The sequence below is a fragment of the Manacus vitellinus genome, unplaced genomic scaffold (assembly GCF_001715985.3).
Source record: "Manacus vitellinus isolate BGI_N305 unplaced genomic scaffold, ASM171598v3 scaffold_6_pilon, whole genome shotgun sequence".
Classification (NCBI taxonomy): domain Eukaryota; kingdom Metazoa; phylum Chordata; class Aves; order Passeriformes; family Pipridae; genus Manacus; species Manacus vitellinus.
The window spans coordinates 6,370,799-6,394,408 of record NW_021940750.1 but is presented as its reverse complement, the minus strand read 5'-3'; the positions used below and the strand labels follow the sequence as shown (position 1 = coordinate 6,394,408).

The 23,610-nt window shown below is 38.6% G+C and overlaps 1 protein-coding gene across 4 annotated transcripts; it reads right to left on the bottom strand.

The window, feature by feature from the left end:
• Positions 1–1,484: 1,484 nt before the first annotated feature.
• TMEM62 (transmembrane protein 62) lies at positions 1,485–22,097 on the bottom strand. Of its 4 annotated transcripts, XM_025896126.1 has the most exons (14): positions 22,047–22,097; positions 18,194–18,305; positions 17,353–17,490; positions 16,234–16,279; positions 12,678–12,819; positions 11,723–11,847; positions 11,465–11,587; positions 10,442–10,597; positions 9,123–9,282; positions 7,790–7,903; positions 6,766–6,850; positions 5,124–5,228; positions 4,198–4,316; positions 1,485–3,287 (listed from the first exon to the last, which is right to left on the bottom strand). In XM_025896126.1, exons 3-14 carry the CDS (start codon positions 17,390–17,392, stop codon positions 2,961–2,963), a joined length of 1,542 nt encoding a protein of 513 aa, XP_025751911.1. In that variant the 5' UTR covers positions 17,393–17,490; positions 18,194–18,305; positions 22,047–22,097; the 3' UTR covers positions 1,485–2,960. The 4 variants fall into 4 exon arrangements, 3 of the variants coding, with proteins under 3 accessions (XP_025751911.1, XP_017938043.1, XP_025751912.1); XM_018082554.3 differs by lacking the exon at positions 22,047–22,097 and having other exon boundaries at positions 18,194–18,486; XR_003212908.2 differs by lacking the exons at positions 1,485–3,287; positions 22,047–22,097 and having other exon boundaries at positions 4,203–4,316; positions 6,766–6,791; positions 18,194–18,501.
• Between the last annotated feature and the right edge of the window lie 1,513 nt (positions 22,098–23,610).

The window sequence follows — 23,610 nt, the reverse complement described above, 5'->3', positions numbered from 1 at the left end:
AGATTGATTTGTCACAGATCATACTCATGTCCCCCAGCAGTACGTACAGTACTTCAGCAGTCTGGTTGCACGATCTGTCACGTGCTTTGCTCACATCACGTAGCTCTGATTTGTCCAATAAAGAGCTTGTAAAGGACTCTTGACTTCAACAGACCTCTGTATTCTCATGCTTACCCTGAAACATCAATACTATTTTAAACAAAAGAAAACTATATGCCAGAAATAATGAATGCCAAAGGCATTTGCTTCTCTTCGAATAGAAAAATCAATAAATGTTTTTATCCACTACTCATCCATAAACTGGGAAAAAAATGCCTTAAATCATGTAACACAGTGAGATCTTACACTGATGCTGACTGATGTAAATGCTAAGATACATTACAGCCAATACTGTGTTATCTTCTCAGTAAAAATGCAGCCTTTTAGAGAGCAGAAGAGCTTTATTTTGAAAGAAGACCAAACCCAGGCAATTCATCAGGACAGCCCAGGATCTGTTATCACTGGAATGTCTTGCTTCAGTCTGCTATGTTGATTTGTGCCTTCTGGGCACCACAGGCCAAAAGAGGAGCAAATCCAATTTTCTTTAAAGGGTGGATCCCAGATTTATCATAATTTATCTATTTATCTCCATAGTTGTCAGAGGTTTGTCCAGTTACTAGTAGTTCTTTAAGTGAGTGGTGATTCTAGGAGATGGCTTGCATTTTACAAAACCCATTTATTTTGTTTGAATTTGAAGGGAAAACATCCTGTGTTGTGCATTTAGTTACTTATAGTTAACTTGGGCAACCACTTGCCTACATGATAGGGACTGCTGAATTAGAAGAACAGACTAAGGGTTAGCCTCTAATAACTGAGATATAAAGAATTAAGAAACTTCAAAGACAGTATTGGTAAATAAAATCTTCCTGTGTTAAAGTGTACAGCTCAAGTAGGAAAGTTAGGATTTTCCTACTAAAGTTTTAGAATATTGGAAAACTGTTTAAGAAGGAGAAAATCTGAATAAACATGAGACAAAAGTTTTACTTGTCTTTTAGGCAACAAAAAGCTGCAATAGCTCTGTCTGTAGAGCATGAGGTCAGAGATGATTCCTGTGTAGGGTAGAGCTCTAAGCTTCTACAGTGTGCTCTTCACTGTGACAGCAGGACAGTAGGATAGCCCCTTCCTCTCAAAATTTATTACATTATTCTCACATACATATATAATTCACACATCAACCACATTAGGAGCATGTGATTCTTCTTTGGGTTGCTGGAGCCAGGGATAATGCATCTACAAACAAAATATCTTTGCTCCCCACACTAAGAATAGCACTGAGAGCTCTTTAACAGAATTCCATCCATCTACCAAACACAGCCCACAGAGCCAAAAAGTATTTGACAGACTGTAAGATTTTTAACTCTATAGAAATATGATTGCATTGAGATTTTTTTATGTTGCAGTTGACTGTTAACACCACCAAAAAAAAGTCTCACTTCAGAACACAGTCTTGTCACAGGGTAGAAATACGAAGTATTTTATTGCCAGTTCTTATGCTCCCTTATCACATAAAAGTAATTGTGAAATGTCATTATTAATTTTTCAGTAGCATTTCTCACAAATACATTTTGTGCCCTGCCTCTGATTTTCTAACAGCTTTGCAAAACAAACTTATGTAGCAACAAATGACATTCTGTATTGTCTTAACAGTGTATTTAACTTATGCAAATGAGAGCTCTATTATAATCATCAATCATTGAAGAACACAAATTAAAGAGTAGGAAAACTGTCATCTTTTAGAAATAACAAAAAGTCTTTGTTGTAGTCAACATTTTCTTCCAATTCAGTTTATTTTCCTATGTTCTACTACAGTCACAGGTGCCCTAAGTAAGTTACCTCTCCTTTTTCTTTTGAGGAGCCATAAATAAATTACTGTAAAATTACCTGAAGTATTTCAAATGTTCTACTCACAGCAGTCTTCTGTAAAGCAACCCAGTGTTTTCCTTTACAAATCAAGGCACCTTGGCTCTCTTGGCTCTGGATCCTTGCATTCTTCATAAATGTAACTAATTGTACTATCATTTTTGGACTTCAAAAAAAGTGAAAAGAAAAAAAGGAGTTCCCTTAGGTCACTCTTCAGTGCATTTGACTGAGGCTCAGAAACACAGGCCTGACCTGCTCAGTTACAGACATTGTAGGCACCAGACCACATAATTCCTCCAGGATCTCCCATCCTGAGGACATGGTCTCCATTGCTTTGACTCTGACTACAGGTGAAAATCCCAGCAACATTGATCTTTCACTGTCTTTTCACTGGTCAGGTGTGGGAGAATTGGAAACGAGCAGTAGTCCACAGCTCAGGTAAACATGACCACAAACACACATATACACACCTAACAGCCTATAATCTGCTTGTATATAGCATTATGCACTGAAAGTGTATAAGCATAGAACTCTTACTGAGAAGGCCACCATAGCACCTCTGCAACCACTATTACTTCATAAAGACATCTGGTCTAGTCTTGTAGTTATTCTTGTAAAAATCTTGTAAATCTTAAAATAAAAATCAAAGTTAAGCAAAAATCCTGAAGCTCATTATCAAGATTTATGCTCACTTTTCCCAGCATTATAAAAATAAAAAATTTAATAAATCAAAAATATTTTTCCATTCACAGTAATAGACAAACATGTCCAGACATATCCATGTTCTGTATCACAAAGAACCCACTATTATACATTTGACTGAATGTGAAACTGTATTGTATAACATATATTATACAGTATATGGTATAATACAAGAAAACTATGTACTACATCTTGTTGTACATTTACTATTTAATACAGTTCTGTAGCAGTGCAGTGCAGGTGCAACTTCAGATCTTACTACCTAATGGTTGAGCTGCATGGAATTCCAGCATCACAAAACGATAGGTTGTACCTCGACAGTTTTTAAGACAAAGAATTTGGAATAATTATACTGTACTTCAGGAGCTCTGACAGTTTTTCATTTCTACTATGTAAGTTCTGAGCTCAGATGATTTCAGCGTCCAGGTTTTATAAATGAGAGCTGACGTCAGTGCCACCAGCCACATTCTCATTGGGGAGAGGAAGAAAGCCAAGGTCCCGTAGGTTCGTTGTAGGAAATAGCAGGAATAGACCTGCCAGGCCAGGAGGAGTGCCATTGCCAGGTGAACAAGCACAGCCGTGAGGCGTCGGACGTGCCGGATGTGAGAGCGGAAGCTGTGACCCCGGCATCGCAAAAACAGGCACCAGCACAGGTAGGCCATTAATGGCAGGTTGAAAAACAACATCTGAAAAAAAGAGCAGAGAAAACTATGACAATGAGCCAGACAGGTGTTCTGGGTAGCATATGAAGGCATAGAAAGATATAAGCACATAAAACTGTCCCGTTCTAAGGGTTGAGTACAATTTCCAGAAATGGAACCTCAGGATGCACTTCAAGACTCTGCAGCTGATAGAGCTGATAGTGCCTGTGCCTCAGTCTCAGGCCAAGCATTCTTGTCCACTCCCTTGCAATGAGAGGCACTGAAGTGCATCTGACCTCTCTTGGAGCTGATTCAGGGAGACAGACTTGGCAAAAACTAGTATGGTAAAAATGGAGGATCGTTATATCAGTTCAACTCTCTGACCCAGCCTGCTGTGGTGTCAGACAAGTCCTAGCACTGGTATAAGGGAGGGAATCTGAAGGAGGAGGCAACACTGGCTTGGTCTGGCTTAAATGCCAAGGAACTACACCCTCTTTCAGATGAATGGCAGCTGGGGAAACCACTGCTGGGAAAACTGGACTTGTGTGCTTGGAGAGTGACACCTACTGATCTGAAGAGTTATTCAGGGTGTAAGGGCTGCCCTGGCCACTCAGTTTATTTTGCTTCGTCACTGCAACCTGTGCGTGAGCCGAGGACAAAACCAGAAAATTTAGAGAAGTGACTCTATAGAGATGGCCTCTAATCCAGACATCCAGGGAGTCCAAAGCAACATCAAATAGGGGAAAAGAGAAGTTGAAGAAAATAATGCACAACCTCCTTCCTTTCTGCCCTTTAAATTTGCAGAAAGTTAAGAAAGATCTGTTATAGTCAGGCATGGCCATTAATCTCCTCTGTCCTTCCAAGACTCCTTTCTTTATAAAACTATTAAAAAAAATTGGGAAAACAAATCCCAGAAAAATGCAATTTGTTAGCTTGAATTTTTATAAATACGTACCTGTAAAATCCCAACCACAAATGTCACACTGCCCTGTAAGAAGGAACCACCAACGAACACCCCAAAGGAAAAACAGGCCCCCCACTGGCCATCTATCAGTTCACCTACAAACCACGGTCCTGCAAGAGAGGAAGCCAAACATACAGCACCATCAGGAAACACAACACAGACATGGCTGTTTGCCACACGGCCTTTTGTACTCCTGAGCACAAAACAGTTTACTGGGGAAAGTGACTTCTCTATTGCTTGTTCAGAGTAATAAGCCTAATGTTTTCATCTTCAACAAACAGCAAAAGGGTGAACATCCTGGATGTGAAAATTTGGTATACCAGGGAGTTGTGGCATGCAACAAAAATACTTTTGTTTCATCTCTGTGACAATTTTCAACACCATATATAACATCTTCCTCATAAGAGAAGTGAAAAGGTAGATCCTTTCAAATGGTAGCTTTTTCCCAGAATTACAGTAAGACATGAAAAACGCAGTCACAAACAATCCCAGCGTGGCTCAGCACAGAAGTTAAAATAGGCAGGCTGTTCTATGTTATGCATACTACACTGACTGCCAAGAAAGTAGCTATTTTAGTAACATAATATCAGAGGAGAATAAGCTGAAATTGTTAGCATGAGAGCTGAGATGTCTTAGTGACACCTCATGTGAAATGTACTCTCCATATGCTCATTTTACACCAAGGGAGAGCAATTTAACAATTTAAATGTTTAATTAATTCAGGGATTCTAAGTTAGGATCTTATAAACAAACCTTTAGTCTCTTTGGACATAAACTTTTCAAGTTCCACAGAGATTTTGTAACTTAAGTAGATTTTTTCCTGTTCTCCAAAATGTTAGAAGTCTTAATTTTCATCAGGATATGATGTGTAATTTCAAAATACTAATTTATGTCCTCCAGTACTCTATGCTACTTACCCAGAATGGTGTATAAATTCAGAACCAGAATTGAGTAATAGAAGGTGTTTGTTTTACTGAAGACATGAAGAGAGTACGAAGTCAGAGTAAGTAATCCTGGCTTTTCTAAAGAGACAATATTTAAGAAAAATATACTTAATTTAGGTTGCAACCCACCCCCCCATATATATATATATATATATATATATATATAAAATACTGGTCTTTCTGAAACAAATCTGCACATTATGTACTTATTCCATTAAATAAGGAATATAGTAATAGTTTGTATGTCTACAGAATAAATGCAGAGGAATGCATTTCTCCCATTACTGTGATAACTGGAAGTAAAGAACTGATAAATACACAAATCTATATTAAAAACAGCGGAGGAAGCTGCCATTCTAAATGAATACACTTACTGTATGTAAATAAAATAGAAAAAACATTCTATACCCAAAAAATTAAGTTAGCTAGAATGAAAAACATGGACAAAGTACATATTAAATGAAAACTAAGAAAATCAAAACAGTAACTGTGCAAATCCAGAAAGACAGGTCAGCATGGACCAGATTAACTGGATTTTTTTTAAATTGAATCTACTTAGTAAGATCTGATAGCAACTCAGATCAAATGAAGGCTAGGCATTAAAATGACAGTATTCTGATAAGTGTGTTAGCAGAAAAAAACAGTATTAACTTTTAAATTGAAGCAGACAATTAATAGATTGAGACCAAGTGAGCCTTACAGAAGTTAGCTTGTGGAGTTTCAACTATTATGTGGCTGCCCTTCTCGAAAGAATTAACCCCTAGAGGGCAAGCTTGACATTTGGAAATCAACAGCACTAACAGACTTGTTCACTAATTTGTAAAGCATTTGTCATGGTCCACACGGACCTAGCTGATCACAGAGTCAGCTCTTTTAATTTTTAGTTGCTAAATTCCATAAAGGCAACAGAAAATCTATTCTTTTTCTATGTAAGCAGTTGCTGTAGTTACCTCAGGATGCTACGTGATTATGAGTATAAAGGAAGGGACAAACACCGGTATGAATAGGAAGGGAGGTGGCTTCCAGAAAAATCTCATTAGTAAGGCGTGGTTCAAATAATTGTTTATAGGATAAGCACACAAGCTTCACAGTAGTAATTTTAATTTACCAGATTTATCACAAAAAAATATCAAGTTATGATAGAACTGGCCTTGAGAAAGACCCAATCCTGTTCATGTTCTATGCAAAAATTAACAAAATTATCTTTGCAGAAGAAAATCTGTTTCTCCACTCAGGTGACAAAGAATTCTGTGACAACTGCAGTGAAACAAGCACACATAGAGAACTAAAACAAAATAAAACATTCATTTCCCTATGCATTGGAGAAAATTAAAATAAAACTTTAGACTTCAATCAATTGAATTTTTGTTTAAACAAAGATGCCTGCTTAAGTTTTTAGTTTTTAATTTACTTTATTTGATATATTGGAGGTTTTCCAAGTACCCTTAAAAGCAAAACAGCAGCTTCTGAGAAACCAATCGAACCCCAGAGTAGTAGATGCAAAACGCATGTGGTCATTAACAGCACAATTACTTACCTATTGTTAGCACACAGATAAACAGCAAAAAGTTTAGGGGAAAATGATTCTCTAAAACCCACAAACATTGGTTCATACCTTTGAGTACTGGCTTTTGGAGGTATCTGAAAACAACAAGCAAGGTGATCTGAATCAGCACAATCAGTCCAAAGAGCACACGAGCCTGAAAAGACAGTTTTGACTCTAAGCCAGCCACGGAGTAGTAGCAGCCTTGGAGCATTCCTTATGGACATTGAGAGAATGGTACAAAGATTTCTAACTGAAACACATATTCAAAGCTTGATGGTGTCATTGAAATGAGGAGTAAAAAGAAACAAGAGTTTCTAAGTTACTGAACTTGTTTCATACTGACTTGAATTCAGTTGAATGGCTGAAAGTGATAGACCTGAATCTTTAAAAAAATGGAGGTTGTAAAATACATCAATTGAAAAAGTACAAATACACTTCCTAGGCAAGACATTTTTCGAGTGCTGAAGAGAACTGCAGTTCAAGACAGTGTAGAACATCTGTTACTGATTAAAAAATCATAACTTTGAGCCAATAGTAATATGAATACAGTCATGTGGACTCTTATGTTGTTCTAAAAGTGCACCTAAACTATTATGACATGCATTCTTTGCATGTACTGAGCTGTAACATCTGGATATGACCTGGAACTTACTGAAGTCGACAGGAATTTTGCCTTCCTCTTTGCTGCAGCTAGCTATAATGTCAGCAGCTGGTAGTGAGAATATTTCCAGCATTCTTGCCAGAACACATATTGCAATAGATCACAGAGAATTTTTTTTTTAATAATGTTTCCTTTTCCTACCATGTGCAGTAGCTTCTTTTCAATTTCTTGCTTGCACAAAATGTGGGTATACCTATGCCCAAAAATGGAAATTGTGAACTAAATCCAGGAGGTCAACTGTTTGCACGAAGCACTGCTGTACATTTGTGGTTGAATCATGCAACTTGAGAAAATTGAAGTATTTTGGAATTCCAATTAAGTCATATCTGGAAAAAGTGAACTGCATTCGAGTCTACCAGGAATTAGGAAAATGCCTACTGCAGCTCTGGGAAGCCAAAATGGAATGACAGCTGTTATGATGAAAGTACTTACTAAAACATAGTGGTCAGTGAGAAGAATCACAGATGGCCAGAAGTCAAATCTAAGAGAGAGGTTTTCTTCCATAGCAAATATATGGCCCCGCGTGCCAATTCTTCCCGAAGCATCCTACATTGATATAATGTAAGAGAACAATTAGATACCAGTTGCACACAAAATAACAAGTTCCTAATTATCACTGAAGCTTTTCTAGAAAGATCTAGTTGATGCATGCATGTCTAGCATGCTGCTGTATTAAATACTTCTACCTACAAATGATTACTTGCTGTCGATTTTACAGTTTCAAGTAACTTCGTGATTATAAGATCAGAGTCTGAAAGTGCTACATATGAAGGAGAACTTGTCAGAGACTCAGCAACTTGTGGAAGACAGCGACTGTTTACTGATCCTGCTCCCCAGCCAGGTAAATCCCAGCCTGTGCTGCAAGCCTGGATTACGTTTTCTCAGGTGCAAGTTCTTACTTATCCTTGTTGAACTTCATAATGTTCTTGTTGGCACACAATTTGCCCTTGGTGAATCCGTGTTGGCTTTTCCCCATCATGTGCTTCATCTGACTTGTGATAGCCTTCCACATAGATTTGTTCCATAACTTCCCCAGGGACTGATGTAAGACTGATGGGCCTAAAATTTCCTGGATCCTCCTTTAAGCCCTTCTTATAGATGGGGGTGACATTAGCCTTGTTCTGTCTTCTGGGATGTCCCCTGCTCCCCACGACTTCTCCCAGGCTACAGAGAGCAGCCTCGCAACAACGTCAGCCAGGTCTCTTAACGCTCTCGGGTGGAAACTGTCAGGGCCCATCGATTTGTAGGGTCAAGCTCCCGTAACAGTTCACACACCAACTCTTCCTTCACTGACAGTGGGGCTGTGTTTGCATCAACCTGGACCCTTGTTTCCAAGGCCTGAGGCCCAACACTGCTGGTAAAGATGGAGGTGAAGAAAGTGTTGAGAACCTCTGCCACATTGTTGGTGACTAATTTACCTCTGCTGTGTAATGCTGGGCCAGTATTTTCCTTCTGTTTCTGCTTTTTATTTATGTACCTCAAGAACTCTCTCCTGTATTTTTGACATCTATGGCCAATTTCAATTCATGCTTGCTCTTCTGTCATGTTTTAATATATTTCTCATGAAAAATAAGAAATCTTTCTTTTGTCCAACTGCTTTATATTTCAGTGCTCAGCAGTCAGTGTCCTTTGGCTTTTTGTAATCAGACAAACGTGAAAGGAAATCTGTTATCATGTATTTTGTTCCTAGTTATGTGACGCAGAAAGGTGATGGAGAAGCCATCATAACAACAAAAAAAAATTATACAAAGAATGCCAGCCTCACCTGGACAGTCACATCTATGTGATGGTACCCTTCACTGTAGTTTTGTGGGCTCCACTTCAGCACATAGAGAGGACCAGACACCTGATGCGCATTCCCCAAGTGAACTCCGTCTATGTAGACTTTGACGGAGACAATGACAGAAGGAGAGAATGCCAGAATTCTAAGGAGTGAATAAAGAGCAAAATAAACAGATTTGTTACAGGACTTGCAGACTTCTCATTGCTTCCTTAAGAGAAGTCCCTAAGGATTTAGTACCTTGTACTAAAGAGTTCAAAAGATTTAGAAATTAAAACGGTGAAGTATCGGTAGGCTAATGGTAACATGGTAGTAGCTCTTTCCTACAGCTAAAAAATGTAGTTCTATATGGCACTGCACAAAACAACGGGATAGAAAACTGGCTGTGGAACACACAAAAAAGTGACAGAGATCATAAGTCCTGCAGAAATAATCTTAGAACCCTTGCTTTCAAAACATTTGCTAACACAAATGGGATGCATCCTCCTGCACATATAGACACAATCAAACACTTATAGATGGCTTCATTAAAAATTGCCAGTCTCTCTCTCTAAAGTCCTTTGTTGTTTGGTGTGGGTTTTTTCTTCTTCTTTTTGTCTCTTTGCTAGTCAGAATATAAACTTCTCAGTCTTTGTAACCACATTTATGAGACACAGAGTGGAATGCAAGACTGGTGTTACAGATCTCAGACACCAACAGATGTATTATCACTTGGCAGTGCTTATATTCAGAGAAATCAGTCATGCTAATGTAGACTTAAATTATTATTAAATTGTTATGTTGAAAAGGGCCAAGAAATTTGACATATAAATGAAAAATTAAATAGAAGAGGAAATGGAAAGATGGAGAGATTTAAAACCAATATGAAAATTGGAAAATCAGAAGCTTCTTATGTTTCAATATATAAAGGATGTAAAACTAAGACACAAGAGGCTGAGAAGTCTGAAGTGAATAGAGAAACTTAGAAAAATACATAGACAAAATCCTGAAATTGGCAGAGGCAACATGAACACATGACATAAATAACACAGATTTAAACAACACAGATTACATATTAATCTAACTCTATCAGCTTTGGTTACATAAAAAGTTCAATTGACTTGAGGGGAAATAACTGCATAAATAAACATGAATCACTTCTACACAATTTCTTTATCCCATATGCGATATGAAGAGAGTTCTCAGGAATAATCTTCCAGAGAAAAGTGAATTCTGAGAACAGTGGACACACATTTAAAAGAAAGCTTTGTGCATACACATATATATGTAGTTAAATATTGTGAAATCAAGAGACTACAGGGTACCTGATATGAGTGGAATGAAGGATTTTGACTAGCGGTTCATGAGTAGAACTGCTGTAAAGGAAGGACTTGGGATTGGTGATGAGAACTACAGGCCATTCTTCAAAGTTAAGATCTGCAAAACTAAGGAGGTCGTGGTCAAATGCAAGGAGCCGGTACCTATAATGAAAAGAAAAAAAATTTGTTAATACAAACAAATGAGCGTGCACAGCTCATTCCCATGCTTCTCAAGTTCCTAAACAGAACTTCCTTGATTTATTTTCCATTTATTCTCTTCTGTAGTTGATTCTATATCAACCAACTCTACTGTGCAGCTGGTTACCTCTGATTAGGTTCATTTTATTATAAATCACGGAAGCAGTACTCAAAATTAAAAGTGGCAAGATCTATGGAATTTTTCACACGAATCAGTTAGATGAACAATAAGTTAAATAACTCAAATATAATATACATTGCTACAGTGTCTGTGCAGGTACTCTAGTTATGGACCAAGACCCCACTGTGCCCTTTCCCTGTATGCATACAAGTATCTTCTTTGGATTACTGCAGAATAAAAGCTAATATACTACTATACACTCCATGTAGCATCAGATGTGTTTTGATATGCTGTTAAGGTAACATTTCTCATGTAGACTACTTATGCATCTAGAATTCTAACAGCTAGTGCAGAGCATGGGTATTTTGAAGTAATGATGCTGATTTTTTTTACAATTTATTCATCTACATTTGAATATATTTTTGAATATACATTTGAACACAACACATACTAAATGGACATTTAGAGGTCCCTTTTTTAACTTCTATATATCAAGAATTAATAAAAAATGATGTACATTATTAGCACACTGTTAGTATGGGAAAAAAATCCCAAACTTACACACAAAGACATTTTTCAAAAGCATTAATAGTAATAACCAGTCATTCTAATCTCATGCTCTTTTAAAATTCACCAGATGGCGTAAGAGGGAATCACAGTAGAGCCAGGTGGGCTTCATATAATAATTTGCTCACCTAGGCTTTACTTACCTTCTGTTATCCATCCAGTCTCCCAGTTCGAGTTCCAGAGTGCCACCACGGTGCTGACTGTGCAACACTGGCATAAGCCCACCCATTGTATGGAGATGTCCACATAAATAGGCTGTGGCAGAACTAATAAAAGAATTGTGATTATTTGGGTGGGAAGGAAATATCACTACAGAAAACCTGAAAAGTGAGAGATAAGCATGTTAAGTGAGGTGAGAAATGTACTTCAAATCGAAAACACACAGGATAAAAAGACTGTACCTCATTAATGTTCGTATTCCTGGGGCTGGGGAGATGATTGTTGAGGTGGTATAATGGCCAAACCAGATAGTATGGTTGCTGTGCAGACTTTCTGTTGCCATCAAAGATAGCTCTGCCATTTGATTCTGAAATGGACAGGTGTTTGAAAGACAACCAAACAAATCTGATTAACATTCAGGCTATTGTGAAAGAATAGCAAAAGGAAAGCAGAAAGAAACTAATGAAGAATGCAATTAATCTCTCTCTCTCTTTCTTTTTTCTTTTGTTACAGAGAATACTCTGAGTTGAGTTGCTTCAGGGACCTGTGTGTGAACAACTATACCACTAGATGTAACCCTAAAATCTGATGTTGGAAAAAGAAAATGAAAACCAGACGCTCAATGCCTTCTTTGCAATCTAACACAGGAAGAATGAAATGTAAAGATAGATGTTGGTAAACAATATTCTTATCCTTTCTACTGCTTATTTATATAGCAAAAAAAGTTAATTTTACAAACATCTTTACCTTACAATTATCGTCCTTACCATTTCTTGAGTTGCTAGACGGCCTTGTAGAGGCATGACAGACCACAGAACCTGTGCACCACATGCTTCAGTCATTTAACTAAATGAACTCAGATGCTGAATCTTAAAATATTACTCAGCTATTGCTGTTAAAGTTAAGTAAAAGTAACACTTTACATAGGAGGTAAAATTTCTCTCCTACTTGTTTGAATTCCAATATTAAATCAACCATTTAATGTCCAGAGAGTGTCCCAATACCAGTAAGGTCTCAAGATCTAATTTTTCTAAATAAATGTCCCACATTCATAATAATTTAAAAATGTAAACACTCTTTTAGACAAACATACATATTCAAAACAATTTTTCTATATAGAAACAAGTCAAAATTCCAAACAAACCACTACAGAAGTAAAATAGCCAGCAAAATGGAATGTCAAGACCTATACAATACCGTGTTTAAAATCCCAAAGAAATTATAGGGTCTCTTAGGGCCTGGGCTGAGTGTGGCATCCACGCAGATGAATGAATAGTTCCCAAAGGAGGTAGTGTGGATGTAATGGAAAGAGCCATCTTTACGCCAGGCAGAGTATTTCCTAACAAAATAAAGTGGAAATATTGCTGTTAGGAAAGCCTGTAGCAATGACAACAGTGACCTGCATAGTATAAATGCAAGATGCCTTGCAAGCATTAGATCTAGCTCCTTTTTGTTACTGCAGTAGTCTCTTAAAAGTCAATGGCATTGAAAAATCTGTACTTCAAAGAAGATGCATTACATGGGTTATGTGTTAAGACAAGCAGCAAGTTAGCACACAAACATTTAAAAAAACGTTAGCACAAATATGCTTTCCCTGAGCAACACAGTACTTTTTTATGGATAAAGGATAGGCCAGCAGTGTACAACAAACAGGTGAGATGACAGAACAGCAGGATCTTACACAATTCTTAATTAAAGGAGAACTACAAATTAAAAATAAAAATTGTCCTGTTTTTATCATGGTATCCAAAAGAATTTTTCCTTGCTCACCTAGAGCATATCAGGGACATCAAGTCTTGTCTCCGTTATTTTGTTAGATTTCTCTTAAGTTACTCTCATGTAGAATAATCAGCTCTTGGCTAATGGAATATGATATTGAAGCAAAGAAATGTTGAACTTTTTCAGTTATTTTCCAAAAGATGGAAAACAGAGACACTACATTAAATCTTATAAATACTAAAGAAGGCAGCATTTCTCTTTGCTGCTTCTTTTTTATTTCTTGATGTAGCAAATCTTACCAGTTCTCTTGGTAATGTCATTATCAGGTCGGTGGAATGTCATCAGAGTTCTTTGTTCAAAGAGTAAGAGGAGAGTAGAAAAAGGGTTGCTATTCTTTTGCACGTTACTGAATATTAATTGAACTCTTGAATCTTAATCTTCAAATACTCTAAGAAAGAACTGTGAATAGGGGAGGACTTAAAAGATGTCAACTAATTCCACCTTTTTTTTTTCTCCTGTGCTTTTATCCTAATACTGGTTACAATAAATACATATAATAACGTATACATATGTTTCTTTCTCTCCTGCCATTGACAACAGATAATTTCAGTTTTTCTAACTTATAAAATTGAAGTGCTTTTGATACTTTATGCTAGATGGGAATTGCGTACATCTTCTACTGGCAAAGACAGATAACATTCCAATGAATAGTAGCTACTAAATCCCTCTATTAAGAATTGAATTCTGTAACTAAAATAATTGTGTATAAATCTAAAATTAACTAAAACTCATTTGGTTCAATTGGGGGGAGCATTTTTAAATTTTCTTTTGGGGTTTTTGGCTGGGCTTTCTTGTATGGGTTTGGTTTTTGGCTTTTTTTTTTTAACTCCCTGCACGATATATAGAAGCTAAAACATTCCTGAGTTCAGATGATGACTATAGTTTGAACATAGAAATCCAGAAAACAGTTCATAGCATTATTCCTCCATCAAACAGAATAAACAATAAAACTGCCTGAAAAGTTGTCCTGAATAAAATAAAAGCCAATATATTAAATGCAAGTTTTCAACATAAAGCAATACTTCTAACACCATGGACACCTTCTCACAATGTTTATTTTCTTGAAGTTATGGTTACCTTTATGAACATCATGAATTTCAACAAGAAAATTGGAAAGCTCAGTATCATAATCCTAAGATTTCTACCTTTAGTCCCTCTTAGAATATGTGTAACAGTTAAATCATCCTCTGATAATCCTGTGGCCATGAAATAGGAACCCATGGTTTTGCGTAAAAATATTGTTGTATATCAATACAACCTGCTGCCTTCTTTAATTTTAATACATAATGAACACCAGAATGTGGTGGCGAATAACTGCTTTTTCCAGCTTCTATTTTTATAATTTTAATATTTTCATATTATTTATCTTTTTATATATAAAAAACCAACTCCATTTTAGTCTGCCATCTTCTCTCTCCTAGACCGAGACTAAACATTTTCTTAATATTTTTGTTCTAATTAAGTATTAGATTAACAAAATTATCCCTGTATGATGGTTCTGCTTTGAGTGATGCTTAATAGTTTTTGAGGACTTTTAGTGCCCTTCTTTCATCTTAGGTAGAAAGTATGATAAATCTTATGGAAGTTTCTTTATTTTGCTATGATGACAGACTATAATGGAGCAATGCCATCATGAGAACACATTAGTTTAGCAAGAGACTTAATTAATAAGCAAAGACTTTTTCACCTGACTAAGAATTTCACTCAAATTCCTAGGTTGTCTAAATTGCTTGAAAATTTCACCATAATCCTTTCCAATCCCTTTTGCTATCAGTACATCTTCAATGTGGATTAGAGGCAGGTGATTCATACATCTTCACAAAACAGCAGGCTTGTCCAGGACAAACAACAATTCAGGGATGATCCGGGGAACTGACTGGTGCAACATCTTCCCTTGTGTCTCACTAGGACTTCTGATAGCAGCCTTAAACTAGAGTGGGAGACTGATACTAGATTGTCATGGAGCCACAACTTTGGCAAAAGACATAGGGATGTGCTCTGCACTAGCACATACAAAAGACTTATTAGCACCAATCATCCCCTCCTGGTAAATGCCCATGTGAATTCCACGTTCTCCTGCAAATGCAGCTGCTATAGGATCCCATACCATAGAATTTGTGGGAAAATGTGTCTGCTCCTGCTGGGTCACAGGGAACTGAAGCAAGCTGAACTATCAGATGTTTTTGCAAAGAGGATGGCTCAAGGGCCTGAGTTGAAGTAAAATTTAGATTTCCAATTCCTCCTCCAGTTCCAAAGAGTCAAAATTGAAAGTGCCATCAATATTATGAGACAAGATTTTGTGTTCAGATGTGAAGGGCAAGAGAAACTGAGAAGTTAAACACAATTTACTACTGAGCCTACCTTTATAATGTACCAGCAATAGAGCTGGCTGAAGGGGGGAAAATTTCCTCACCCATCTTCCCATTTAAATCTCATATGAATATCCCTGAAGAATATCTGTCCTCCCATCATCATCTGCCTTCTTACTTCTCAACTTTCAGTCTTCTAAAATGACTCAGATGGGAAGAAACAGCTCAAATAAAATTAAGACCCATATGACATGAAAATCCCTTTGGGCGTACAGAAAGAATATTAAAAAAATAGAAGTTTTAGCTTGCTTTTTCTCCACCTATTTTAAGTAGGAAAAACATTCTCTGGAAACACCTTTTGCAAAAATCTATCACAACTTTTCTGAGGAAACTGAACACAACACACAGAACATTTTATAGACGTGAACAGATTTAACCCATTCAGTGTTAAACACAGAAGGATAAGAGATAAGTCTGCACAAAGAATTCTCTATTTTATCAACCTATTCTGCTCTACTAACTGACAATGCAAAAGACAGAGGGAATAGCAGATATGATGCTGGACTATAGGAAAGTCAGTGAAAAACTATGATAACTGGAAGCAGAATATTGTTTAGTGAGTTTGACCTTGAATATAACGGCATCTGTATGGTAAATAAAAGTACCTGTAATAATTCTGAACGCTATCCAGGCGTGGAATGTTGAATGAATCTGTAAGGAAGAGAAGAAGGAAATGAGGAAACTTTCAGATCAAATTGATCATTGACCCCCATATTTAACCTAGTAGTATTGAAATATAGTGATCTCAGCAGGTGCTGAAGAGCTATTTTTTTTTAAATGCATAATGGACAAGCAGAGTGTCTAACCGCAGAGAAGACATTATACACTTGATGCAGTTGACCTAAAAGTGGCAATAGTTTTCTCAGTTAAGTTTCAATTCAAAAGATAAAGTTGTTGTGGGAATGGAAACTGTTATTTAGTGGCCAACAGCTAAAGCTCTCTCCACTTTGACCACAGAGCTTTTCAGAAGCTTTTTGGTTTGGGTGAATTCTCTACAAGTAAGACCTAACTCATTCACAGAAAATAAAGTAGCAACAGCATCAGAGAATAGTGTGTGTAAATCAAACAGCAACCAGGGGAGGTTTGTACTTCAACTGGGTTCCATCTCTCCATTAAGGGTGGTAACAGAAGCCTGATAGGGAAATCGGTATATATGACAAAGCATGTACTTTTACCCACCCAGTGCTAGGCTTTCTCATTCTGCCCTTCCTGTAACAGCTGGTTTATGTAGCCTACAAGGTTGTTAACTTGAGTTTGACTGACTAGAACGTGGCAACAACTGTGATGTGTACAAACTGCCATTAGTCCTTTCTATTCAAAAGAACCCAAATTTTCTTTACCTGCTGGAGTGTTATTGCTACCTTTTTAACTTAAACCTGGGGTCTGGGGAGGTGAGAAATCTATGAAAAGTAAATTGAAACAATTTCTTCAGTAGGGTAAGGTTACATTTTGCCCTTCCGTTAATTAATGTGGTATATAAACTAATGACCTGGAATCTAACATCTGACGGTATGTTCTACAACTTGCCAGGAAAAAATCTTACTTCTCTGGTAGTAAAACTCCAGTAAGTGCCTGTAAACAAAGTGTGCCCTCAGTAGACACGTGGATGGCAAGCCCTTCTCGATTCATAATTACCACTAACACACTAGTGACTACTAACACTTTACCTCTATATTCTGTGATCTGCGATCACAGGAAAGACAGATGTTTCATTGCCTTCTTACCATGATTCCCTTTGATGTCTATCCACTTGGTTTTTTCCATGACTCTTGATCTCTTCAGGATTGACTGGTAAGTTTTCCACTCTTCTTCTACCTGCTCAGACCCCAGTTTATCTCTTGTCTTAGCATCTGTCAGGTCACCTGGAGGTGTACAAAGGTGAGATTATAACTAGAGGCCTACACAGCTTATACAACTACTGTAACTAGACATGCATCCCTGCCTCTGAGTGTAAAAAGCTGTAGGCCTACTGAGTACAATCTGGATGTTCCTGTATCTCGTCCAAGAGGTTACTATAAGGGGAAATGCCTTCTAATGTAGATGCAGCAGCCTCATTGGACATCTATTGACCACATCACTGCAACACTTTCACTAATGCCATGCCAAAACAAAACAAACTGTTAGGCATTCACTATATCTGAAGATTTTAGTCATAAGAGCTTTGTTTAACTGCACAGCTTCTGTATTGCCTCAAGCTCCAATTAAAGTTCGAACCATTCCCACTTCTGTTCACACAGTCATAGCAGGACAAGAAGGTAGGTAGTGGCTAGCAAGGACTAAGGTGTAGCAACAAATATTAAGAAAACAATATCCTGCATAATTGTGTCTGTTACATATAAAACACACTAAACTCACCATCAGACTCAAGACACTAAGCAAAAACTAATTCTCTTGAGTTGTTATTCTCTTCTGCTTCCAGTAGTCTATCTTCAGCTGCAATTTCATTTCCATTGCTTAAGACACCTTAACACTTTAAAGTTCTCTCTTGAGATCCTAAAATGTTGCTTATTTGCTCTTCCTTTGACAGCACACTCAACAGGAAATTCACACTTTTGAATTGCTTACCTGTTGCTAGAACAAGTGCGGGTTGAATTATGTCAATTGTTTCAGAACAGAATTTTTCGAAGTCGGGAGCTCGTTTGGGATCCCAAAATCTGCTGATATGAATATCTGACACCTGCAAAAGAGAAGAATGAAACATTGTCCCAAGTAGAGGGTTACTGCTACCCAGATTGTTCTGCAAAGCCAACATAAGAATGCAACATCAGGGCAATCATAGTGATTCACATCAGTATTACAGATACAGGGAGACACAAGAAGTGGATGACTAGGGCAGAACAAAAGCAGAACAGGCATATGATATTGCAACTCTAACCCCTAAATCACATAAAAAAATCACAATAAAAAAATTTCCTTAAAACTAAGGGCATACAATAGCTATGCACAGTAAGTTGTGCTGACTGTAAGTGACCTGCTGCCTTTCAAATTCTGTGAGTTTCTGGTGCAACGGAGTGGTTTTGCTGCAAGTGAGAACACAAAATAGTTCTGCAAAGCAAGAAGAGTTAAATTTTACCTAGGACTTGAAGTATACCAATAACTTATTTTGTACCCGGTGTGACACTTCCAGTACCTGGGTGAAAGGATTGTTAACATTCTCTCCATGCTTTTCAATGGATCTAATGAGTGTGTCTAGATCTCACTCCATGTGCCTTCAAGAAGTCAAAGATTGCCCATGAAGTCTTGATATGACTTGTACATAACAGTAAGTTGCTGTTTGTTTCTGAACCAGTCAAAGCCTTCACATCAGAAGAACTATTTGGGGCAGGATGGGAAAAATTAGACAAGTAAGATTTTTTTTATACTGTGGCTTTTCAGGGCTGTACAAAATAAATCTTGGGTGAATGCTTTCAATTCCACATTCCATTCCACTTCAGTCAATCAACTAATAAATTGTCCTCCTCTGTTTAAACAAATGGTACTTGATGCTCAAGAAACAGTAACACATGCCCATGCTCAACTGACAATATCACTTGGAAAGAAAAACATTACCTTTTACATTCAATTTAATAAACCTGTTCTTGTAAAGCCTTTACTTTTTTGAAAAATTCAGATAAAATACCTTGGAGACAAAATGCCTTACTTCTACTTATTCAGTCATCTGCATATGTAGAAAATATTACTTGTATACAGCTTTTTAATTCTGCTTAGGAAAATTCCCCATTTGGAATTACATGGAACTTCTGCCTAGATCAGAACTGGATACCAAAAAAGGTAAACGTTTTTAGACATAACCTTATATTCACTTCTATTGATATATTCAAGCTAGTGTGAATCAAAGAGCACAGTAAAACTACCTCAATACATCAAACCTCATTTAATCACTGACAAGGATACAACATCTTGTTTCACTTCTCTTCAGCCTGTGGATTTGCAATTCATGTATCTCAGCAATCAAACAGAAAAAATAAAAACTTCTATACTTTTTAATTTTGAAGAAAAAAGAAGTCTTATAGGAAACCTTACTCCTGCTCTACCGGTAACTACAGAGAATGTAAATTTGCAGCCTTACAGCAGAGCATGGTTGGGAAGCTTGATTTTCTACAAAGGGCTTCCCATTATGATATGAGTTTAAAATTTAGAAAGGGCTTAACTTTTAACTTCTAAGAGTTTCAGTGTCCTGCTGGGACTTCTGAGAGCTGGGACTAAGTTTCTCTCATCACTAAAAACCCTGAAATATGAAGATCTTGGGAGTGGATTGTTTGGTTTTTTTGTTGTTTTTTTTTAATTAACTCCCAAAGGTACCACAATAAAACAGAAGACAGCAGGAAGGGTGAAAAGCTTGTAACGCTCTTATTTAATTCTGTACAATGTAGGTAAAAAAGCCCACCTGCTGCACTTCTGTCTTTCTCCTCCCTCTGACTGATATGGTTACTTAGCCTCTCTCATTGCACCATAGGCAGTAACTTTCATCAAAATGGACTGGAAGAGATCTAGCAAAGATGTGGTTCAGGACAGGCAGGCATTAACAAGGGAGAATTATAAGGTCTAGAGCAACAGTAGACTGAATCTACCTGAGAGAAACAGGAGAAATAATTGTAAACTTGTCAAATGCTGAACTAGAGTGTCTACTCGGCACTGGGTAAGAAAGGAAATCCTGATATAAGAAAGGTGGAAGAGCAATTAGCAGAAGATTGTAGTACAAAGATTAAATTTAGATCAGTTTAAGAAAAGACAGTCCTGTGGATGGGAAGAAAAACAAGGCAAGGAACTGCAAGATTATCTTGGCCTCTATCCAGTGACCTAGGCTAGACCAATGGAGTCACCAGGGAGCCTGAAGCCTGTTTCCCACAAGATCATCAGGCACAATGCTGGATTTAGTGCTTGCTTAATTTCCAAGTTAGGTAAACGATAAAGCAGCTGCTAAAGGGGACGCCTGAAAGAGAATACAACCACTTGAAAGTAAAGCCAAGTCTTAAATTATCTGCGCTGTGACCTTGGGAGAACTGCACTTGAAGTAACACAACCAGAGAAAACATGGCAAGAGAAGCATGAAGCTGTGCATGCTGCTTGTCAGTATAGCTCTGCAGCTGCAATATGCTGCTGTAGTTGACTCTTCACAAGATAGCAACTCAAGATAGGGGCTTTACTTACATTAATTCAAACATACATCTTGTCTTGAAATCTACTCTGCAGTAAAAATAAGTCTTAAGTCGCTTAAGGAAAAATTACTGAAAAAACCCTACTTTGAAAATACACAGCAAATGGAGAGAACAAAAGGACTAATAATGCGCCAGCTCATGCACTAAGAACACCACTTGCAGTTAATACATTCGGACAAAGTGTTCTTGAGTTTGAGAATAAAAACAAAACAGTAAAAGCAGCTTATTTGTTCGAAGGAAATGCACAGCAACCCCTGTGACAACTCAGCTGTCCATTAACTGCAAATATGTAAACACCTTTGCAGCTAGTTCTACACTAAGTGCTTTGAGAATGCTCCGGGGAGAAGAGTCAGAAGAGGCCACAGAAGCACTCAGACATGACAATTTGCTTCCAGGACTATGCCAGGTTAACTTGGATTTTATGTTTAACCTGGAAACAAAGCTATGTACATTTAACCTTCTGAATACTAGTCTAGTTCGTTCTATTGCTAAAAATCAGCATAACTATTTTCTCAGCCACACAACCTTTCTGAGTTTTGGAAGAGGAAAGGGACAGGCAGAGCCTGCACTTTTCACCGGGATATTAGACAATACTGCATCAGGCAGTGATGCAATATATAGTGTAACAATTAGGTGATTACCAATTATCCGCTTCCACCTTATCTGTTAAGGAAACTTCCCTGTCCGACCATCCAGGAGCCACTCCGGCAATCACTCTCATACCACCCGAGCTGGGATCGAAGTCCCTTCACAGCTACGCACACCACACTCACAGTCAGACCAGGTTTCCTTATTGGCTCGACCCCAGGTTTCCCCAAACGAGAGTCTCAGAAGTCCAGATCCTTAAAATAATTTAATCGTGGTGCAATTACTAAATAACAAAATAACAGCTCGAGCTGGTGCCTCCGAGGATGGACCCCGAAAACAGGAACCCCTGGGGTTTTATATCCTCACAGTCCAAGTGGGAGAAGGCTGGGGGCCGTCCGCTCCCGCCGTGTCTCCGAGTGTCCGGTCACTTGGACGGGCCACTGGTCTCCGGGCCCTTTGTCATGGAAAGGGTCGCCAGGTCACAGCCTCTTGCCTCGGGCTCCCGCTCTCCAGAGCTCAACCTGCAGCTCCGCTGAAGCTGCACACCGAGCTACCGGCACTGAATGTATTCCATTACCTTTCGGGCAGCCCAGCAAAACACCTGTAACTCCGGTGGGACCGCTCTGCCCCCAGCTCGGCGGCCGCCCTCGCCCCCGCCCGGCCGCACTCACCTGCACGACCCACAGCAGGCCGCGGCCGCCGCGCCGGGGGCGGGATGCGGGGCCCAGCGGCGGCGGCTTGCCCCGCGGCCGGCGGCGCCCCCGTCGGCCGCTACCAGTCCAGCAGCAGCGCCACGGCAGGCTGCCGCCAAGCAAGCCCCGCCGCCAGCCCCAGCATCACTGTGCCGCGCCGCCCACGGGTCGCCCGCCCCTGGAGAGCGCTCCTGCCTCCCGCCCTCTGCCGGCAGCACCGCCGGCTGCGGCACTTCCGGCGATGTGTCCCACCCCGGCGGCCGGCGCCGCCCCGCGCTCGGCCGCGCGGCTGGTTCGGAGGACCGGTGCCAGCGGGGCCGCGGGTCGGCGCTTTCCTTCTCTCGGCCGTTTTATCCGGCGAGGTCGGGGGATTCCGGCTCTGCCCGCGCTCCCTCCGTCCTGAGCGTGCCCGCTTTTCCCCCTCCCAGGCGCAGAGGTGTCTGGAAACGCCTAGGTTAAAACAAAACAAAACAAAACCCAGTCGTACGAAGAGATCAGTGTCTCATCCTGCTATCTTCCGAGTACAGCATGTAAACTTTCGCTTTTTTTCCCTGACGATATTTATAATTCTACCTGCTCTGATATCTAGGCAACTGACCTTTTTTGGTCCCGACATACTTAAAGAGTCTTTTTATGGTATTTTGAACATTTCTTTTTCATATATACCATTTTAAACCTTGCTATAGTAACTGCACAGATTCATAATTGCTACGTTATTCTTTGCTATTAACTGTTTCCTAACTAGTGCCCACATTTACTGTTGACATTTTTTTCTTACCATCTTAAGCATAAGTTTAGCTGAAAAAGCTTCTGTCACTTTCTTTGATATTTAATGTAGTATTCTTAAACAACTTTTCAGATATCAGAAGTTTCTAATTCAATTATTGTGTAATTTTCATTATATTTTCTTATGATTTGCCATAGGATAAAGATTTAATTTTTTGCATTTTTGCATTTTAACTTTTCAGGTCAGTTAAACTTTATTAATGTAATACACCCCTTTTCAGATGTTCTTGATAATTTAGCCTCTCTTTTGCAGGACTTCATGTATGTTTGTTTGCTTTGATTGTTTTCAGCTGCCTTCCATCTTGATTGTCTGCTCCCTCTTGCTCCCAAAGAACACCCTGAACAACTGCTTCTAAATCAACAGTTAGCAATCAGTAATCCTGGTAATCTTCAGGAGTAATCTTGACAACTGGGGTTTTCTCCCTTTCTTCCTGGAGGTCTACCATTTTATTTTGTGTCTAGCAGGGCTGCCAAACTACAGCATTTTGTCTCTATTAAAATTGATCTGAATCCCTGTTTTGTTCTTCTTTCCTCTATTACTGTAGTATCCATGGAGATCTTGGTGTTTTGTGCCATTTCTGCCTGGGCAGTGGTGCCAACTTGCTTTTTCAGAGATTCGTTGCCACTTTCTTTGCTGTCTCCCAGCATGTGGGTTCCAAGTCTTTGTTTGTGTTATTTTGTTAAATAAGTCTAACTATAAGTCTTGTTCAACTAAAGCAGTTGATTTGCATCAGCATAAATTCTAAAAGTCACCACA

Excerpts from the sequence above, each read along its gene's own strand:
- TMEM62 (XM_018082554.3), bottom strand. The coding sequence starts at position 18,380 with ATGTTGGCTTTGCAGAACAATCTGGGTAGCAGTAACCCTCTACTTGGG. Across the intron at positions 16,280-17,352 it reads AGACATCAAAGGGAATCATG|ATTCATTCAACATTCCACGC; the intron begins GTAAGAAGGCAA and ends TCTTCCTTACAG. Across the intron at positions 11,588-11,722 it reads GGAATACGAACATTAATGAG|TTCTGCCACAGCCTATTTAT; the intron begins GTACAGTCTTTT and ends TTCTTTTATTAG.